The following is a 17394-nucleotide window of genomic DNA, read 5'->3' on the forward strand; positions in this document are numbered from 1 at the left end:
AATGTTGTGAGTGTACTCGCAGCGCATTCAAATCATTGAAAACGCGCACTTGAAACAAGTAAGAAATCATTTATTTCTTGTATTACTATTTGTGAGTTTTGGATTGTTGGAATGAGCTGCTCAGCAATTTGCTTGTTAAATTTCACACACTTTTGGGGCAAAGTTGATATTTGGCTTCTTATTTTTTTGCTGTGCTGTCGTCGCCGTTGTTCTTGCTGTTGTTGTTGTTGTTGTTGTTTACTATTCGTGTTGTTGCCGCAAATGAGCTGTTGGCTTGGCTTTTTGCTCGGCAATTCAATTTTGGGGGCCAACCTTCAATTTGGAATCGTGTTAATTTGTTGCTCAATTTTTTTTTTTTGTTTCTCTGGGCAATCTTCTGTGAGTCAACAATTTGTTGTGGGCGCCGAAGTCGCAGTCGAAGTCGAAGTCACCTTTTAAGGCAGCGGCAAACTTTTGGCTGGATGAATTGCTAGCCAAGGCAAAGCAAGTCCAAGGCAGACTTTAGCTTCAACTCTAACTCCGATTCCGATTCCGATTCCAGCTTCAACTTCTCACGGCAATTGTTTCGCTTGGCAGCAATGTAAATATTAGTTTTAGTTGCATGTTCTATCGCGCCTTGGCATAAAAGGAGGCCACTTGTGTTCTCTTCTATTCTCCGCCATTTGCATGGGAAAGCGAAAGGGAAGAAGAGAGAGCAAGAGAGAGAGAGAGAGAGGGCAGAAAAAGTGCCACCCAGTTGCATAAATTTGTATATAGTTATGATTGTTTCCATCCACCATCTCAATTAATACCACAATTAGTCGAAAGCAACAAGAAATGGGACGTTTCCCTCCCTCCTCCGTTCCCTCATCTCTCTCTTTCGGTCGCACGCTGTACAAGCGAGTTCTAATTCTAATTAGAATAGTTTACTTAAAAGCAAATTAGCTCATAGATGGCGCCACTGCTGCTTTCCCTGACCCAAGGCAAGCGTGAATAAGCTTGAAGTTAACTTGGAGTAATGTTTTATATACTCCAGACGTTTTTGACTGATCTTACACTTCAATATCTCTTTTAAAAACTTTTCAGTTTGTATATTTTAATCACCAAAAGTGTAAAAATGTCACGTGCAACACATGAAATTTAACCTAAATGGGGAAAAAAGTGATTGCCAAAAATTTGACTCTATGTGTGTCAAGTGTGTGTGTGACTATGAAAGAGGGCGGATTTCCTAAGTAGGCATGGTTAGGCATGAGAGCTTAACAATGAAGTTCCAGCATAGAAATGCGTGTGCTACTCAGCAGCTACTCAACAGTTGAGTGCAGAACTTTCATGTCGAAAATTGACTTGCCAAAAATTTGTCAAAATGTGTGCAAAATATATGCCAATGTTTGAAGCTAGGCGCCGGACCGAGACATTAGAGTGGGCAGACCTGCTAAGTGGGCGTGGTCAGTCAGAATACCTTCGCAAGGGCTGTACAGCCTCGAAGTGTGTGTGTGTGCTTCTTATGAATTGGTATTCAATAGTTTAGCTTCTCAACTGTTACTCAACAGTTGTCAAGGCATTGCAAGTGTTCTTTAAAGGCTCAAAAAGTGGTGTGCCAAAAATTTAAAGTTATGGCTTTAAAATTTTGTGAGTCTCCTTGACTAGGCGTCGGACCGAGATAATGTAGGGGGCGGACCAGTTTAGTGGGCGTGGTCAGGCAGAAGAGCTACACAAAGATTACCCAGCTTAAAAGTGCATATGTGTGTGTGTGTGTGTATGTACTTCTAATGAATTGAAGCTACTACTATTCAACAGTTGAGCTTCTACTCAACTATTGCTCAACAGTTGTGCCTGTTTTGAAGGCATTTCAACTGATCGAGTGAAAAAATGACATGCCAAAAAGTTTAATAAATCTCTGCCAAATTTTGTATGCATGCTTGACTAGGATTGGGACCGAGATATTAGAGTGGGCGGACCTGCTAAGTGGGCGTGGTCAGGCAGGGGGACTTCACAAAGAATTCGCAGCTTGTTAATTCAACAGTTGAGCACTTCTTACTCAACAGTTGTGCACAATCTCAATGCAATGCAGCTAATTAATTCAGTGTGAAAAAGTCGATGCCAAAAAGTTTGATGAATTCCTGCCAAATTAAGTCTGACTGCTTAACTAGGCGGCGGACTAAGATATTGGGCAAGGCGGACTTGCTAAGTAGGCGTGGTCAGCAGGTGGGCCTTACAAAGTTAACCTAGCATCGATGTGTATGTGTGCGGTGTTAGTCAAAGACTTCTGATCTAAGACCAAATCAGTAGTCGTCAGTCACGATTTTATAGATATAATAATTATGTAAAGATTGAGTTTATTTACTTAACATATATTTGATATAAGTATGTAAAGATTCAGATTATTTATCAAACGAATTATTTTGTGGAACTTGCTTGTGGTTGATAATATAATTTTTTTTTTGTTTTTAATTCCTTCTTTATTAGAGATTTTATTGCAAGTATTTTTTTCAGTTTATTCATCACTCGAATGGTTTTTAATGAAAAATTCTTTCTGTTCCATTATTTCCATTATTCTTTCACATCTTAATCAGTATAGTATTAAATGTGAAACACAATTGTTGTTGATAAATAAATTAAAAATGTAAAGATTGAGATTATTCTACATACGAATTATTTTATCATATGGCTCTTGCTTATGGTTGATAACATAATTTTGTTTTGTTTTTAATTTTTTAATTCATTCTTTATTAGAGATTTTATTGCAAGGATTTTTTTCAGTTTGTCATATTCATCACTCGAATGGTTTTTAATGAAAAATTCTTTCTGTTCCATTATTTCCATTATTCTTTTACTTCTTAATCAGTATAGTATTAAATGTGAAACACAATTGTTGCTGATAAATCGCATTTTCGAGTTGTGATTTGCTTGATTTATCGATCGTCGAGATTTTGGTGGCCACAATCAGAACCGGGCGATAATCAGACGCTGACTCACTTTCGGTGGAGCCATAAAAATTGGTTCAGGGTTGAGCTTCTGGTAAATCACGATCCATTCCCCATGTGGAGTATCAAGTATCGAGTGTAGAGTGAAGTTTAAGCCTAACTTTGGCCATTAAATTGGCGCCTAAGCACACGCCTAGTAGCTCTTTTTGCTGCGGGGGAGAGGAAGAGGGGAAGAGGGGAAGAGCTGGATTTACTTGAAAAGGAGGGGAACAAGTTGATCGACTGAACTTTCGAAGTGTGGCCAAATGTATGGAAAAAAAGACACTAACATAACATCCAGCTAATTGCGCACAAGTTGTTGCTATTGTTGTTGTTGTTGTTGTTGCTGTTGTTGGTGACACGCCCCTCAGCTTTGGTTGTTGCCACACACAGCAACAACAATAAATGCGGCAAACAATGGCAATCAAATGTGGCCAAGTTGCAGACTCAAATAGACCAAGATGGAGATGTGATTGTTACTGTTGTTGTTATTGCTTTTATTGTTGTTGTTGTTGGAGCGTGTGCCAAGCCTAAAGTCTCCAACTTCCCAACTGCAGACACAGCATCATTGTTGATTTTGTTGTTGTTGTTGTTGTGGCTGTTGTCATTGATTGTGTGTTGACATGACACAAATTTGAAGCCCCAACGAAAGTGTTGAAGACGTTCTTCGCTGAAGGGTTCGTTGCCTGCCTTCGCTTCACTACGATATGCAAATGCTCGACCAGCAGCTACCCTGGAAGAAGAACTAGTTTAGTGCTTATGTTTAAAATTTAATACTAGATTTGTGAAGTGACACAAAAATTAAGAATTTCGCTGAAGAACTTTTTCATTACAAACTAAATGAAAGATGAATAAATTTAAGAATAAAAACTTTCAAAACTAATGAAGATGAATAAATTTAAAGAAACAATCTCTTAAAACTCTAAGCAAAAGGTGAATACATTAAAAAGAAACATAAAATTGAACGAATGAATTAAGTTTCTATTTCATATAAAATATTCAATAATTTAAACGAATAAAATTAGTTACTTAACGAATACAAGATTCAATCTGTCATCCGCCTCTTCACTGCGCATACCCCATGCAAGAGCTACTGTTGCAGGGTATCTAGAGTGTCCGGCACTAGTTTTTGGGAGCAGTCGCTTCCGCTGCAGTTATTGCAACCGGTAACCGGTAACTTGTAACTGGTAACTGGCGACTTGCAACTTGCAACCTGCGAGTGGCAAGCGCTGAGAACACTCATGATGATTTCACTTGATATGCTTTTAATGTGTTTCTTTTGCCATCGTCGTCTCTCAACGTCTCAACGTCTCAGAGCAGTCAACTGCGACGCTTGCGAGACCCTTGAACAACTTCTTTCTTAGCTGCTGGTGTAATAAAGTAGCAACAACAATAAACATTTTCTTAGGCTTCAATTTCAAGAGGTGGAGAAGTGCAGTTTATTATGCTCATAGAGACTCGCACATCATTTCACAGCTTTGACTGCGGCTATCGCAGCTCAATCTGTGTCTGCATTTGTATCTGTATCTGTAAATGTATCTGTATCTTTAACTGCATCTATATTAGTTGCTTCAGTTTGGTGTCTGGCTCTCTGGGGTTAGATTAGTTCACACGATAAGCGAGAAACCAAGAAATGTCGAGAACAACTCGCTGCAGTTAACCATTTTGCCATAGTTAAGTTGCTGCTTGACTGCCAGCTAATATCGTTGCTGCATGCAACTTGATCTTACGCAAATTGGCAATTGAGACTGTTTTTTATTACAAACATAATATACCAAAAAAAACAAGTAAGAAAGCTACAGTCGAGCGTACTCGACTGTGAGATACCCGCTACCCAATTTGATTAAAGCCAATATATTTTGCGGTATTATTCTCAAAATATACCAAATATACTGCAAATATACTAAAAATATACCAAATGGTATATGTGGTATATCGATATAGTACCGCGTTCAAAATATACCATGGACGGCTCAATATACCAGATTGTGAGGCAAAGCAACTCAGATCCCTAGTAAGAAGGCGTTTTTGGCCATACAAAAGTATTTCTTTAATAACTTCGACAATTTTTATCTGATCGCAACCAAATTTTCAGGAATCATAACTACTATAGTTATTATTATATATATCAAAATTCACAACATTAGCTTTAAAATTTTTTATTCGATTTTTTTGATTTGCGGGGGCGGAAGTGGGCGTGGCAAAAATTTGAAACAAACTTGATCTGCGTGCAAACATAACAAATGCAGTCGAAAAAAAAATATAGCTCTATCTCTTATAGTCTCTGAGATCTAGGTGTTCATACGGACAGACGGACAGACACACAGACGGACAGACGGACAGACGGACAGACGGACATGGCTATATCGTCTCGGCTGTTGACGCTGATCAAGAATATATATACTTTATAGGGTCGGAGATGCCTCCTTCTACCTGTTACATACATTTCCTGTCGGCACAAAGTTATAATACCCTTCTACCCTATGGGTAGCGGGTATAAATACTAAAATATACTGAAGGTAGTATTTAATATATCACAGTATAAAAAACAGAAGATGCAAATCAGCTGAAAATTAAGACGGTTCGTTAAAAATTAATATACAAAAAAATACTTAAAATATACCGAATGTAGTATTTGGTATATCGAAGTATAAAAACTTTCTAAAAGTTGATTTTTATACATTGACTTACCAAAGATAGCCTGCGGTATATTTTAGTATTTATTCAGTATATTAAAATATATATTTCAATGTATTTTAGTAATTAATAATTTTTGGTATTTGGATTTATATAGTTTTGTATGGCTAGTTTTATACATCGATATACCAAATACTGCTTGCGACAAATTTTAGTATATTATTATATTATTTTTGGTATATTAACACATATAGGTATATTTTAGTATTTTTCGATATATTAATATATATTTCGATGTATTTTAGTATATTTTCGGTATATTGATATATAGTGATATATGTATGTATAGTTGATAGAATTGCTGACGAATGTCAAGTAAAGATTCTCCAAATTAAGGCGAATTCTTGTTGACTTTGTAAGGTGCATGAGGAAGACGACTTCAACGGCGACTGCGTCGGCTTTTGGTTACGGCTGACGGCGCCGCCTGGGAAGAAGTTGCAATTGTTCTTCGCTTGGCAGCAGAGAGTGAGAGAGAGGAAGAGGAAGAGAGAGAGAGAGAAAGAGAAAGACTCCTGCGCCTCAATTTCGATCTTCCTGTCTTGGAAGGTTCTTTTCCACTTTGGGGGTTGCGCAGTCTTGAAGTCTTGGCGTGGACATGCTTAATTTAACAAATGCATGTTTAATCAACACACACACACACACACACATGGAGAGCTGAAGTAACTTATGTAAATTTATGCATCGTTTTCAGTTTGATGTGTTTTTCTGCTTTTCCCTCTGTGCGCAGACAGTAATTTATTTTTGTTCAACAAGTTTATGAACAGACATCGTCATCGTCTTCTTCTTCGTCTTCGTGACGGTCAGTTTTCATGGCCAAAATCTGGACGGGAGTGTGATGCATTTCGTATGCGCGTCGCAGCAAAACTTCGACAACTTTTTTAGCTGTAATTGTAGCACCCAAAAACAACAACAACAACAACAACAACTGAAATACAACTTGACTATTCGAAAGTTGTCCGCAGTTGTCCAATGTTCAATGAACCTTTAAAACTGTTACCATTTCTCTCTCTCTCTCTATCTCTCTCTCTCTTTCGCTCACTCTCGCTTCAACAAGTGGAAGTTCGTGTCTTAAGTCTTTTGTTTTGTGACCGCTGTTAGGGCTTGCGCTAGGGCCACTTTTGTGGCAATGGAAAGTCTTGTTGTTGTTGTTGTTGTTGTTGCTTTGTTGTTTCTGTTGCTGTTCGTCTCCAAATTGAGACTCGACGCATTTTCAATTAATGTTTTAATTAGTCGTGAAAGTCGTGAAAGCAGTCGCAAGAATGAATATTTCAAGCTCTTAAACTGTCTATAAAGCGGGGCTTAGTTAACGCCCAATAAAAGCGAACTTTGTATATGGATAATTAGCTGCACTTCTCAACTGAGTTGCCTAATAAAATCCCTGGGAAAGAAAGTGCAAATGAAAATATGAATTATTAATTAATGCTTGGAATGCATCTAGTTCTGTGATCGTAAACTGCAATTAGAGTTTCACATTGTGCAAAAGGGATTGAAACGAGCTGGTTTCATATCAATTAACTCAGTAGGTAGTTCATTTTTATACCCGGTACTCATATGGTAGAAGGGTATTATAAGTATGTGGCTGCAGGAATTGTATGCAACTGGTAAAGGGACAAGATCTGATAATATGGTATAATTTGTACTATATGGTATATTTTAAATACAGCATTTGGAAATTTTCAGTATTTTACGAATGTATAGTAGCATAGTAGTATTTAAATGGAGTACTTCATGGATATACAAAATGTAGCATTTATTATATTTTAGTATTTTTGCAATATTCTGCGAATTTGGTATATTTTGTATGCATTAGAAGATTGTTATATAAAATATTTTTGAATAATCAACGAATCTGGTATATTTCGTACTCTGTGGTATATTTTAAATGCATCGTTCTACCAAATACAGCCTTCGGTATAGCTTAGTATTTTTTCAATATTCTACATTTTACATTGATATATAAAATACTATATAGTCTTTGGTATATTTCAGTACTTTTCTAGTATTCTCCAAATCGGGTATATTTTGTATTGTTTTGTCGTTATACCAAATACAGTATATACAGTATTTCAATTTAACTTATTTTTAGTATATGCTTGTATTGAAAACGAGTAGCGGGTATCTCACAGTCGAGTCCACTCGACTGTAGCTGTCTTACTCATTGAGGAACACGTGTTTAAAGACATTCTCTGGCTGCTCCTTTTCTGTTTGCTCCCACTCCAGTTATTCCAAATGAGGACTTCCTATTCAAAAGTGATTTGTCGCCTTTATGTCACCCGCTGCCTTCGCTTTGCTCCGATTCCGATTCTCTGCTAATTGAGCCATCGAAAAAACATCGAGTTTCGAAACGAAATCAAAATTCAAATCAGAACTCGGGACTTCCGTTGTCTGCTGTCTGCCGTCAGCAGTTTGTTGTCTCAATTGTGTGTGTTGCTGGATCATTTTATCAATTAGCTCGCGCTGCTTACATGGCATTTCCATTTACAAGCATTTCCGCGTGGCCAACAAAAGAAAACTCGCCATCAAAACTCGAGCATTAAGGTGAAAGCAACATTTCAAATTCTCCTCACTACTTCTTCTCCGTTTTTCCTCGACATTTTTTAGGTTTTGATTTTCATGTAATTGCCGCAACCCAAGAATGTACATTTCCTGCTCCCGTTTCCCCGCTTCCCGCTTCCAAATTCAACAATTTGTCTCATTATTTCGCTTGCTAATCATAATCAGCATCAGTTTCAGTTTTAGCTTCAGATGCGCCAATTTTCGCATCGAAGCAGGCGGCGATGTTAACGAGATTCGAGACTTGATTTTGGCTGAAAATCTTTGTGCAAAAGTTTCGAATAGCGTTTCTTTTGTTAACACATTCTACAAATTGTAAACACCTAAATTTGATTGTCATTTAGTTAGTGGCAGTCTTTTATTCCTCTAACTTCCAGCTAATCGAATATTAAAATCTATTCAATATCGCAGTCGCAACTTTGATCTGAAATACTTTACTTTTTTAAGTAAGAGCAGAAAGATCATTGTCAAACATTTGTGTAAGCTTTTTCATAAAAATTTGTATTTAAGAATTAAGATCGAAAAAATCTTACATCACAATATTTTTAATCTCTCAGTGAAACAGTTACTTGACTTTTATAAAGAATTGGCTGGAATCCATTTCCTTCTTTGTGAATGTTATTTATGATACTTGCAATTTCAAGAAACAACTTTGTGCATTTAAGAACTAAAGTTTTTCAAACGAAAAAAGATTTGATTGTAAAGGGTTTCCCTTAAATTATATTTGAGAAATGTGCGATTAAAATTGTGCTATTGAGAGAAGTTTAGCATAAAAATCTTTATTTAAGATTGTACTTTTTAAATCTTCGATCAATTTTTTCAATCTCTTTGTGTAGTAACAAATGGATCAGCTACTTGACTTTTATAAAGACTTGACTGGAATCCATTTCCTTCTTTGTGATACTTGCGATTTCAAGAAACAAGTTTGTGCATTTAAGTGCTAAAGTTTTTCATTTGATAGTAAAGGGTTTCCCTTGATTTAGATTTGAAAAATGTGCGATTAAAATTGTGCTATCGAGAGAAGCTAATGCGTGGCTTTTGAGCACTTGCTACTCAGCTCTCAGCATTCTGTGTGGTCCGCCCACGCATAGAGGAAGGGGTCAAATGACAGAGGTCAGCGGAGAGAGAGAGAGAAGGGGCAGTGGCTGGGGCAGACCACCCTCGAAGGGATCAACATAAGACGCTTATGAAATACGACTACAAAAGCGAAGATGGAGAAGAAAATGGAAGAGATGGGAATGGAAATCGAGAGGGAGATGGAGATGGAGATGGATGGCACCTTGAATGTTGCTGCTGCTGCTGGCTCTGGGAAATGATTAAATGATTAATGAGCGATTGGTTTTGTTTGTTTGCTGCGCTGCGTTGCGTTGCATCGGATGTGGCAATCCCTCAATTCTCCAATCAGTCAATCGTTCATTTCAATTAGCCAATTACGCATGCCAGACCAATTGCCAAGTCTTAAGAGTCTCAGAGCCAAGTTGAAGCTGACATTTGTAATTATAGATGCTGATGCCGTAATTTGCAGTTACCGCTGCTGTTGAAGTTGTTGCTACTGTGTTGCAATTTGCAACAAGTGGAGCAAGTGCAACGCGCGTTGCACGGAAGTTGCACAAGTTGCAGAGCCAAATGAAGGGAGATAGAGAGGAGAGGAAAGAAGTCTGCTTAGAATACTCGACATCGATATCGATATCAATATTTGCTGAGGATGTTTGCTGCAAGACGGAAGTGCAACTGCAACTCAGCCAACTCTGGGTGGCAAGTCGGATGTGGCGCCTCTCTCGCCATCTCGCCATCTCTCTTCACTCTTCACGCATTTACTTCCGTTTTGCCAATCGATTGGCCAATTGACCCTGCAGATGCACGCGATTGAATTCTTCCTGTGATTAGTGAATTAGGTGTGAAAGGGAAATGCTTCCTCTTTTGTGATAAACTCACAACTCACAACTCAACTCTCAATTCCCTTTTTGTTTTCCCACCGAAAGTGTTTGAGCTTCTCTCTCTCTCTCTCTCGTCTTTCTCTTCTCAACATTCTCCAGAAGAATTGAATTTCTGGTATTCGAATTGGCCGCGAGGCAAAACACGCTTTGTGGGGTCCCGTTTAATTGCCCCCGTCCGTGGTGTCTAATGAATGTGTTTATGCTGGCAATACACAAAATACTAAATTCGTAAAGAGGCACAGAGAAAAGAGAAAAGGGGCGGCACCTTTTGACCCGAATCTAAATATGATTAAATGTTAAAACGCTATGAAATCGACGTGGCAACACTTGAAGCTAATTGATTTCACCTCCGCGCCTAGACTTGTCTCTCTCTCTCTCTTTCACTATCTACCTGTCTCTCTCTTGTCTTTTGCCTCGAGAAAGATTCCATTGATTCGCAGGGAAAATCTGATCGTCATCAGCTTCGGCTTCAGCAAGATCATCGTCCCCATCATCGTCATGCCTCGGAGATACAGGTCATACGATCGATCGATCGATTGATCGCTTCGTTAATTAATTCTGCGATCCGTCACAATGAGAAACAATGAAACATTAATCGTTCGTTATGCGTTGCGTTGCCAGCAGCCAAAAGTCTAAAGCCTAACATCAAATTCGTAATAAATTACCACACAAAGACGTTTACGATTCCAATCGAAAGTCATGCCAAAAATTCCCAAATGTTGTGCGACGAGCACGCGCCAAAAAACTGGAATAATACTACAAGCAGAGCAACAAGTAAAAACAACAACAACATACCCAGTAGTTGAGTAGAGAGAGAGGGTATACTGCGCTACAAAGCATAGCATGAAATCTGAAATGAATTTAAAGAGATGTATAAGAATTCTACTTTATTATTTTTTTTTGTAATTCTTATTAGACCTCGAAGTAGAGCAATCTTAAATTTAAAAATTTGGATTGAATTTAAAGCTAAACTAAATTATTGACTAAATAAGGAATAGATAAGAATTCTATTTTATTATATTCAATTTGTTTACTACTTAGAATTCTACTGCGAGGTAGAGAAATACTTGAAAATTAGATTGAATTTGAATCCAAATGTATACAAATTCTATATTATTATATTAAATTTTCCAATTACTGAAAATACCTAAAATTTAGATTGAATATAAGTCCAAAAATAAACATTGGATGAAGAGGCAAAAAGACAAGAATACTATTATTATTTTTAATTTGTAATTCACTGAGATTCTTGAGAATTTCCGTTGGCAATTTGTGATAATGTGTGATCATAGGATATCTCATAGTCGAGCTTGTTTCTTTTTGCAAATTTACCCAAAGCTGTTGCTATTTGTGAACAAGCAAAAACGATGTTTCATCGTTGTTCTGCCTCTAATTCTATTTCTGTTTCGGGTTCTATTCTGAGTTTCTGACATCTTTCATCTCCCATCTTCCATCTCTCGTGTAATGCGATCGCAAGACAATGACACCAACAACTAGAACTACAACAACAACAACAAGACCTGGAAGTAGAAGATGCTTGAGAACCTTTCACGCCTTCTCTCCGTCTGTGGTTTGCTCTGCTGCCATTTCTAGCGGCACTTTTGTCGTAGGCGGCTGATCATCATCATCATCATCATCAGAATTATCATCATCATCATCATCATCATCATCATCATCATCATCATCATCATCATCATCATCATCATCATCATCATCATTATCATCATCATTGGCAGGCAGCCTTAGAAGTGCCTCCCCTCAGATTCTGGAATTCCGATTCTCAACTTCAATTTCAATTCTCTTTCTCTCTTTCTGCCAGTTCCAAATGATAACACACAAACCTTAAGCATTAAGCATTAAGCATTACTGTTATTCACGCCCTCCAACTGTCATCAGATATGTTTTTTACTATAGACAATGCTTGGAATGTTCTTCCTGCTTAGCACAACTTTATTTTGCATATTTCTATTTCGTAGTCTCGTTTTTCTATTAGCTTCCAAGTCTACACAAAATTACACAATTCAATTAAGCACTTGCAACTTTTATTCTGTGTAAAAACTTACTTACTTCAAATTGTGCTGCCTTGATTTTGTTTTCATACAATAAGAAATATAGTATTTAAAATTCCTTTACTTAGAACAGATAAAAATTTTAATTTAAGAAACTCTTTTGTATGGGCAAAAACGCCTAGTTACTTTGGGTTTCAGTTGTTTTGGCCAACAATCTTTTAGTTTGGTATATTTTTAGACTATGTTGGTTGGCAATGTGGTATATTTCGCCCTATATGGTATATTTTGAATGCAGTGCTGTGTCAAAATACCAAATGTAGATTTTGATTTATTTTTGGTATTTTTGAGGTATATTTGGTATAATTTTAGAATGAGTTGGCTGTCAATCTGGTATATTTTAAGATATGTTCCATGTTTAGGTTTTTCCCACAAAGAGTAAATGGACGTTGTGTTGTATCTGTTGATAGCGATCCGTGTGTATATTGAGTGTGACCGTTTCTCAGATTATTGTTTATTATTTGCATCTAAGAATTGGTTCCCAAAATGCTAAAGGAGTTTCTTAAGAGTCTCCTTTAAAAGTTAAAGACTTAATCGCAAGTCAAAGGAGAATCGCAATCATTATCTGCCGCTCATTCACACAACATTATTTATTTATGGACCATACTATATTATTTTAGTATTATTTACCATGTGAGCAATGTTAAATGGCTGCTAAGGCCATCGACTTGCAGTGTGATTAAATTAAAGCAAGCTGATTTCATTTGATTAACTAACGTAAGTGACAATAACGAGTGCATTAACGGCAATTGTTGTCGCAACTGTTGTTGGCTCTCAGTTATTTGCTGTCTTCGTAGTTGTTGTTGTTGTTGTTGCTGCTGTTTGCTTTGCAGCCAGCGATGCCTGGCATTAATTTGGCCAAGTCAACGAGCCGCAGAAAAAATGCCAAAAGAAGTGAGGAAAATGCGACAAGAATGGAAAAAAAGGAAGTCGAAGTACTCGCTAAAGTGGCAAATGACTCACTTGCGTCCCAGACAGGAAGTCGCTTGCCAAAAAAACAGTGAGAGAGGGAAGAGGGAGAGGGGAGAGGGAGAGGAGAAGACAATAAGTAAAGTTTGTGCCGTTCTGGTAAAGTAATTTGCGGGCGTGTGAACCGCAGCGAAGACGAAGACACAAGGGTCATCACCTCCCTCCGAACCCTTCTCTTCTCTCGTTGACTTCATCAACATCTCAGACCCCTTTTCCATCTCCGACTGTGACTCACAACAAGACGTCAGTGATTAGACTCTGACTTTCCAGCTAAAATTAATAAAACTTGCGAAATTCGCGACCCGAGAGACTCAGATTATGAGACTTTTCCACTGCTCAGCTTTGTTTACACAATGCATAAATTGTACTCGCAGGATTGCAGTTAAAGTCTGTTGAGTTCCCCACTCTTAATTGTAAATTATAAGCACATATTTAGTATAATATTCACTTCAATGTCTCTCGGTAATATGAGAAGCTACTTTTAGTTTCCTCTTCTACTTATTGATTTACACTATTGAAGTATTAACTTTTCTTAAAGAGTGCATTAAGTTTTTAAGTTCTTTCGCCACTTATTTTGTTAACACTGCAAATCATATTTAGAACACAGTCAGGATGAATAAAATCAAATATTTCTTTTGCTTCTTTTCTGCTTTTACTGAATTTTGCTGTACGACAGATGTCTTAGAGAAAATCTGTTTTGTATTCTATTCTTCTACTATTTTTACTCAGTACTTTTAAAGTAGAAAGATGTTAAAACTCTGAGCCTACAATAAGTGTATGCAATGGTTGATTATTTGATATATTTTTACTTTCTATGGTATAATATGAATGAATATACAGTATGCAGTTTGGTATACTTTATTTTTTAACACTTTGGTATAATTCTACGGTAACACCGCATTGCATTATTAAAATACCCAGCGGGTGTCTTATTGTCAATCACACTCCGCTGTAGCTTTTCTCACTTATTTGAATTCGAATTGTGCTTGAGAAAGATGTCAGAATTTGTTGAATCTGTCGAGACGCTGAACTCAGCAGTTAGCTAGCTCTGCTCCAACAAAAAGGGCTCCGCTCGCGGGCCAAAGATGAAATTTGGCAAGACCTTTGAGACGCATCTGACCATCGAATGGCGACAGCAGTATATGCGGTATACGGTAAGCAGTCTCCTCGTTCTCTCTGGATCGAACAACACTCTCAACGCTCGCTTTAGGATTTAAAGACACTCATAAGGCGGGGCGTGGATGGAGCTCCAATGGAAAGTGAGACAACGCCGGACCAGCTGCTGGAATATTATGCAAGCTTTGAGGAGCATTTCTTTGCCGAGTGCCAGCACGAGTTGACACGCGTCAACAACTTCTTTCTGGAGAAGATGGCCGAGGCGAGGCGCAAGCATGGTACACTCAAGCTGCAGCTGCTGGCCACAGCACATGCCACAGGTCATGTGTCTCGTTCCCATAATCCTCGTAGTCAGAATCAGAGTCGGAGTCACTCGCAGTTGCCGTCGCCGAGGGCGTCGGTGGTCAGCATGCCGAGCACGTCGAGTAATCGCAAGCTGATGACACAGCGGCAGCTGCGCAGTGCGTACACCGAGTTCTACTTGACGCTGGTGCTGCTCCAGAACTTTCAGTCGCTCAACGAGACGGGATTCCGAAAGATCTGCAAGAAGTACGACAAGTATTTGAAGTCCAATCACGGCGCCCTCTGGCTGGAGCGACATCTCACCTACATTGCCTTCGTCGATCGTCGGCCACTGCTGCAGATGACCATCGAGGTGGAGGAGCTCTACACACACTATCTGGCTGCCGGAGATCGGGCCAAAGCGATGACAAAGCTCCGAGTGCCGCCACTCGGTGAACCGACGCCGCCTCCGATGGTTTTTCGGGCTGGTCTCGCTTTGGGCATGTTCATCATGCTGGCGCTGGCGGCGTTGTTCAGCTGTGAGTGTAAAACGATAGTTTATCGATAGTATTGCCAACAGTTATCGATAGTATTAGTTGAACACAACGATGTTCTTTTTACGGCAAGTGATCACAGTTACACACTAAGTAATGACAGCTGCTTCTATGATTATTACTGCAGTCACTTTATGATTACGACTAATCAATGATAACTGATTATCAATCTACTATCGATAGTTAGTACAAGTGACTTAGCTACTATCGATGACTTCTTCAAGTGACCGACTATTCACAGCTGCTACGATCGATTACTAGTATCGATTATAAACGCAAGAGTTTGACCATTGCCTGTAACTATCGATAACTATTTTAAGTGACGAAGAATGACAACTGCTACGATGTATTACTTAGCTAAGACTACTGCTGGAGACTAATCACTCTCATCTACTATTGATAATTGCTGGAAGTGTGTAATCACTCTACTACAACTATCGATGACTATCGCAAATGACTGATCAATCACAACTACTATCAAATGACTGGTCAATCACACTTTCTACTATCGATAATCACTGCAATGCCGACTCAACTACTATCGATCGTTACGTCACTCTCTACTACTACTATCGATAACTATCGCAAACGAAAGGTACTATCGATAAATGCTCCCTCCCCCTCGAATAGATCTCCGCAGGCCACCGATCACGGACAACATCGAGGCTTTCATGCGCCTCTATCGCGGCCCCTTCACCTGGGTGATCTTTAACTTCTTCATGGCCGCCAACGTGGCAGGCTGGCAGCGAGCTGGCGTCAATCACGTGCTCATCTTCGAGATCGATCCGCGCAGTCATCTGCAGCCGGCGACGTTCCTAGAGATCGCCTGCACCTTCGGCATGCTGTGGACACTCTCGATGCTCGGCTTCCTATTCCACGATCTGATCAACGTAACGGATCCGTTTGTCTTTCCGCTGGCACTCACACTGATCATGATCACGCTGTTGATCAATCCGCTGCCGATCATGAACTGGCCTGCCCGCTGGTGGACGATGCGCCTCGTGGGTCGCGTGATCACGGCTCCGCTGCACTACGTGGGATTCGCTGACTTCTGGATGGGGGATCAGATGAACTCGCTGGTCACGTGCATGGCCGATTATTACTACATTGTGCGCTTCTATGCTGTCTGCTGGCTGCGGTACAGCAACGTGGACTCCTGCTTCGATGAGGACATGTTTGTGCCGATCTCCCGCTGTCTGCCCGCCTGGTTCCGCTTTGCGCAGTGTCTGCGTCGCTTCTCGGACAGCGGATCGAAGTCGCTGAGCTATCTACTGAATGCGGGCAAATACTCGACCACGTTCTTTGTGGTCTTCTTCTCGACGATGCGCGGACGCACCGATGGTAGGCACTGCCCGACTCCATGCTCCTCCTCCGTACTCCTCCATTGCTCTCCTCACTCTCCGGCAGTCTCTTGCAGATGGCTATGCGAATACGTTTTACAATCCCTACACGTGGTTCTTCATCACCAGCTACATCGTGTCGAGCGTGTACAGCTATCTCTGGGATGTGTTCAAGGACTTTGGCATCTTTCAGATCTGGCGGGGCGAGCACTTGTTCCTCCGGGAGAAGCTCGTCTATCCGCAGTCCTTCTACTACTTTGTCATCCTCGAGAATCTCGTGCTGCGTCTCTTCTGGGTCATCGAGTTCGTTGTGCTCTACCACAAGCTGATCACGCCCTACAACATCAAGACCTGCGCCAGCATCCTAGAGATAACGCGGTGAGTCCTGAGTCTGAGTCGGAAGACGAGGTCGAGGTCGAGTTACTCATCTCTCCATCTGCCAGCTTAGTCGCTTCATCTGGAACTACATTCGGCTAGAGAACGAGCATCTGAACAACTGCGGACACTTTAGGGCCACGCGAGACATTCACCTGGCTGCCCTCAATCCGACGCAGGAACGCATGCTGGAGCACATGATGTCGGACCCAGAGCGGAGGCCAGATGAACGCCAGAGACTGGGCAAACAGTATTTCTAGTCAAGATGAAGCACGTGCCAAAGAGTCACCTTTCGTCATCAGACATCAGCTGCCATTTAGGTTTTATCTGTTGCTTTTTGTGAGTTGTTGTTGCCCGTTGCCTGTTGCCTGTTGTTGATTGCCCAGTTGCCCGTTAATGTTAATGGCCCTCCGTCATCGTTGTGTGTTGTCATTTAAGCCGCTTCTTTAATTAATTCATTTGTGCAGAAAAATAAAACGAGCGCCAAGCGCAAGGGAAAGAGCTGTGCTTAGCTGCAGCAGGAGGCGAACAATTCGACTCGAACTCAAACTCAAACTCGACTT

General features: G+C 39.8%; 2 protein-coding genes across 5 annotated transcripts in view; both read left to right on the top strand.

The window, feature by feature from the left end:
- Nucleotides 1–17394, top strand: part of LOC133847410 (uncharacterized) — a 53049-nt gene that overhangs the window by 2168 nt on the left and 33487 nt on the right. The gene's annotated exons all lie outside the window — the stretch shown is intronic.
- LOC133848593 (solute carrier family 53 member 1) lies at nucleotides 14155–17385 on the top strand. 4 transcript variants are annotated; one of them, XM_062284222.1, is made up of 5 exons: nucleotides 14155–14318; nucleotides 14375–15101; nucleotides 15747–16457; nucleotides 16524–16834; nucleotides 16900–17385. In XM_062284222.1, the coding sequence occupies exons 1-5, from the start codon at nucleotides 14250–14252 to the stop codon at nucleotides 17089–17091; spliced, it is 2010 nt and encodes a 669-aa protein (XP_062140206.1). In that variant the 5' UTR covers nucleotides 14155–14249; the 3' UTR covers nucleotides 17092–17385. The 4 variants fall into 4 exon arrangements, with proteins under 4 accessions (XP_062140206.1, XP_062140208.1, XP_062140207.1 ...); XM_062284224.1 differs by having other exon boundaries at nucleotides 14156–14318; nucleotides 16905–17385; XM_062284223.1 differs by having other exon boundaries at nucleotides 14156–14318; nucleotides 16534–16834; nucleotides 16905–17385.

Source organism: Drosophila sulfurigaster, chromosome X, assembly GCF_023558435.1.
Source record: "Drosophila sulfurigaster albostrigata strain 15112-1811.04 chromosome X, ASM2355843v2, whole genome shotgun sequence".
NCBI lineage: Eukaryota > Metazoa > Arthropoda > Insecta > Diptera > Drosophilidae > Drosophila > Drosophila sulfurigaster.

What these genes read in the sequence shown, in the direction of transcription:
- LOC133848593 (XM_062284222.1), top strand. Translation starts at nt 14,250, where the DNA reads ATGAAATTTGGCAAGACCTTTGAGACGCATCTGACCATCGAATGGCGA. An exon ending in GCTGGCGGCGTTGTTCAGCT is followed by an intron (nt 15,102 to 15,746) that starts GTGAGTGTAAAA and finishes CCCCTCGAATAG; the next exon opens with ATCTCCGCAGGCCACCGATC. An exon ending in AGCATCCTAGAGATAACGCG is followed by an intron (nt 16,835 to 16,899) that starts GTGAGTCCTGAG and finishes TCCATCTGCCAG; the next exon opens with CTTAGTCGCTTCATCTGGAA.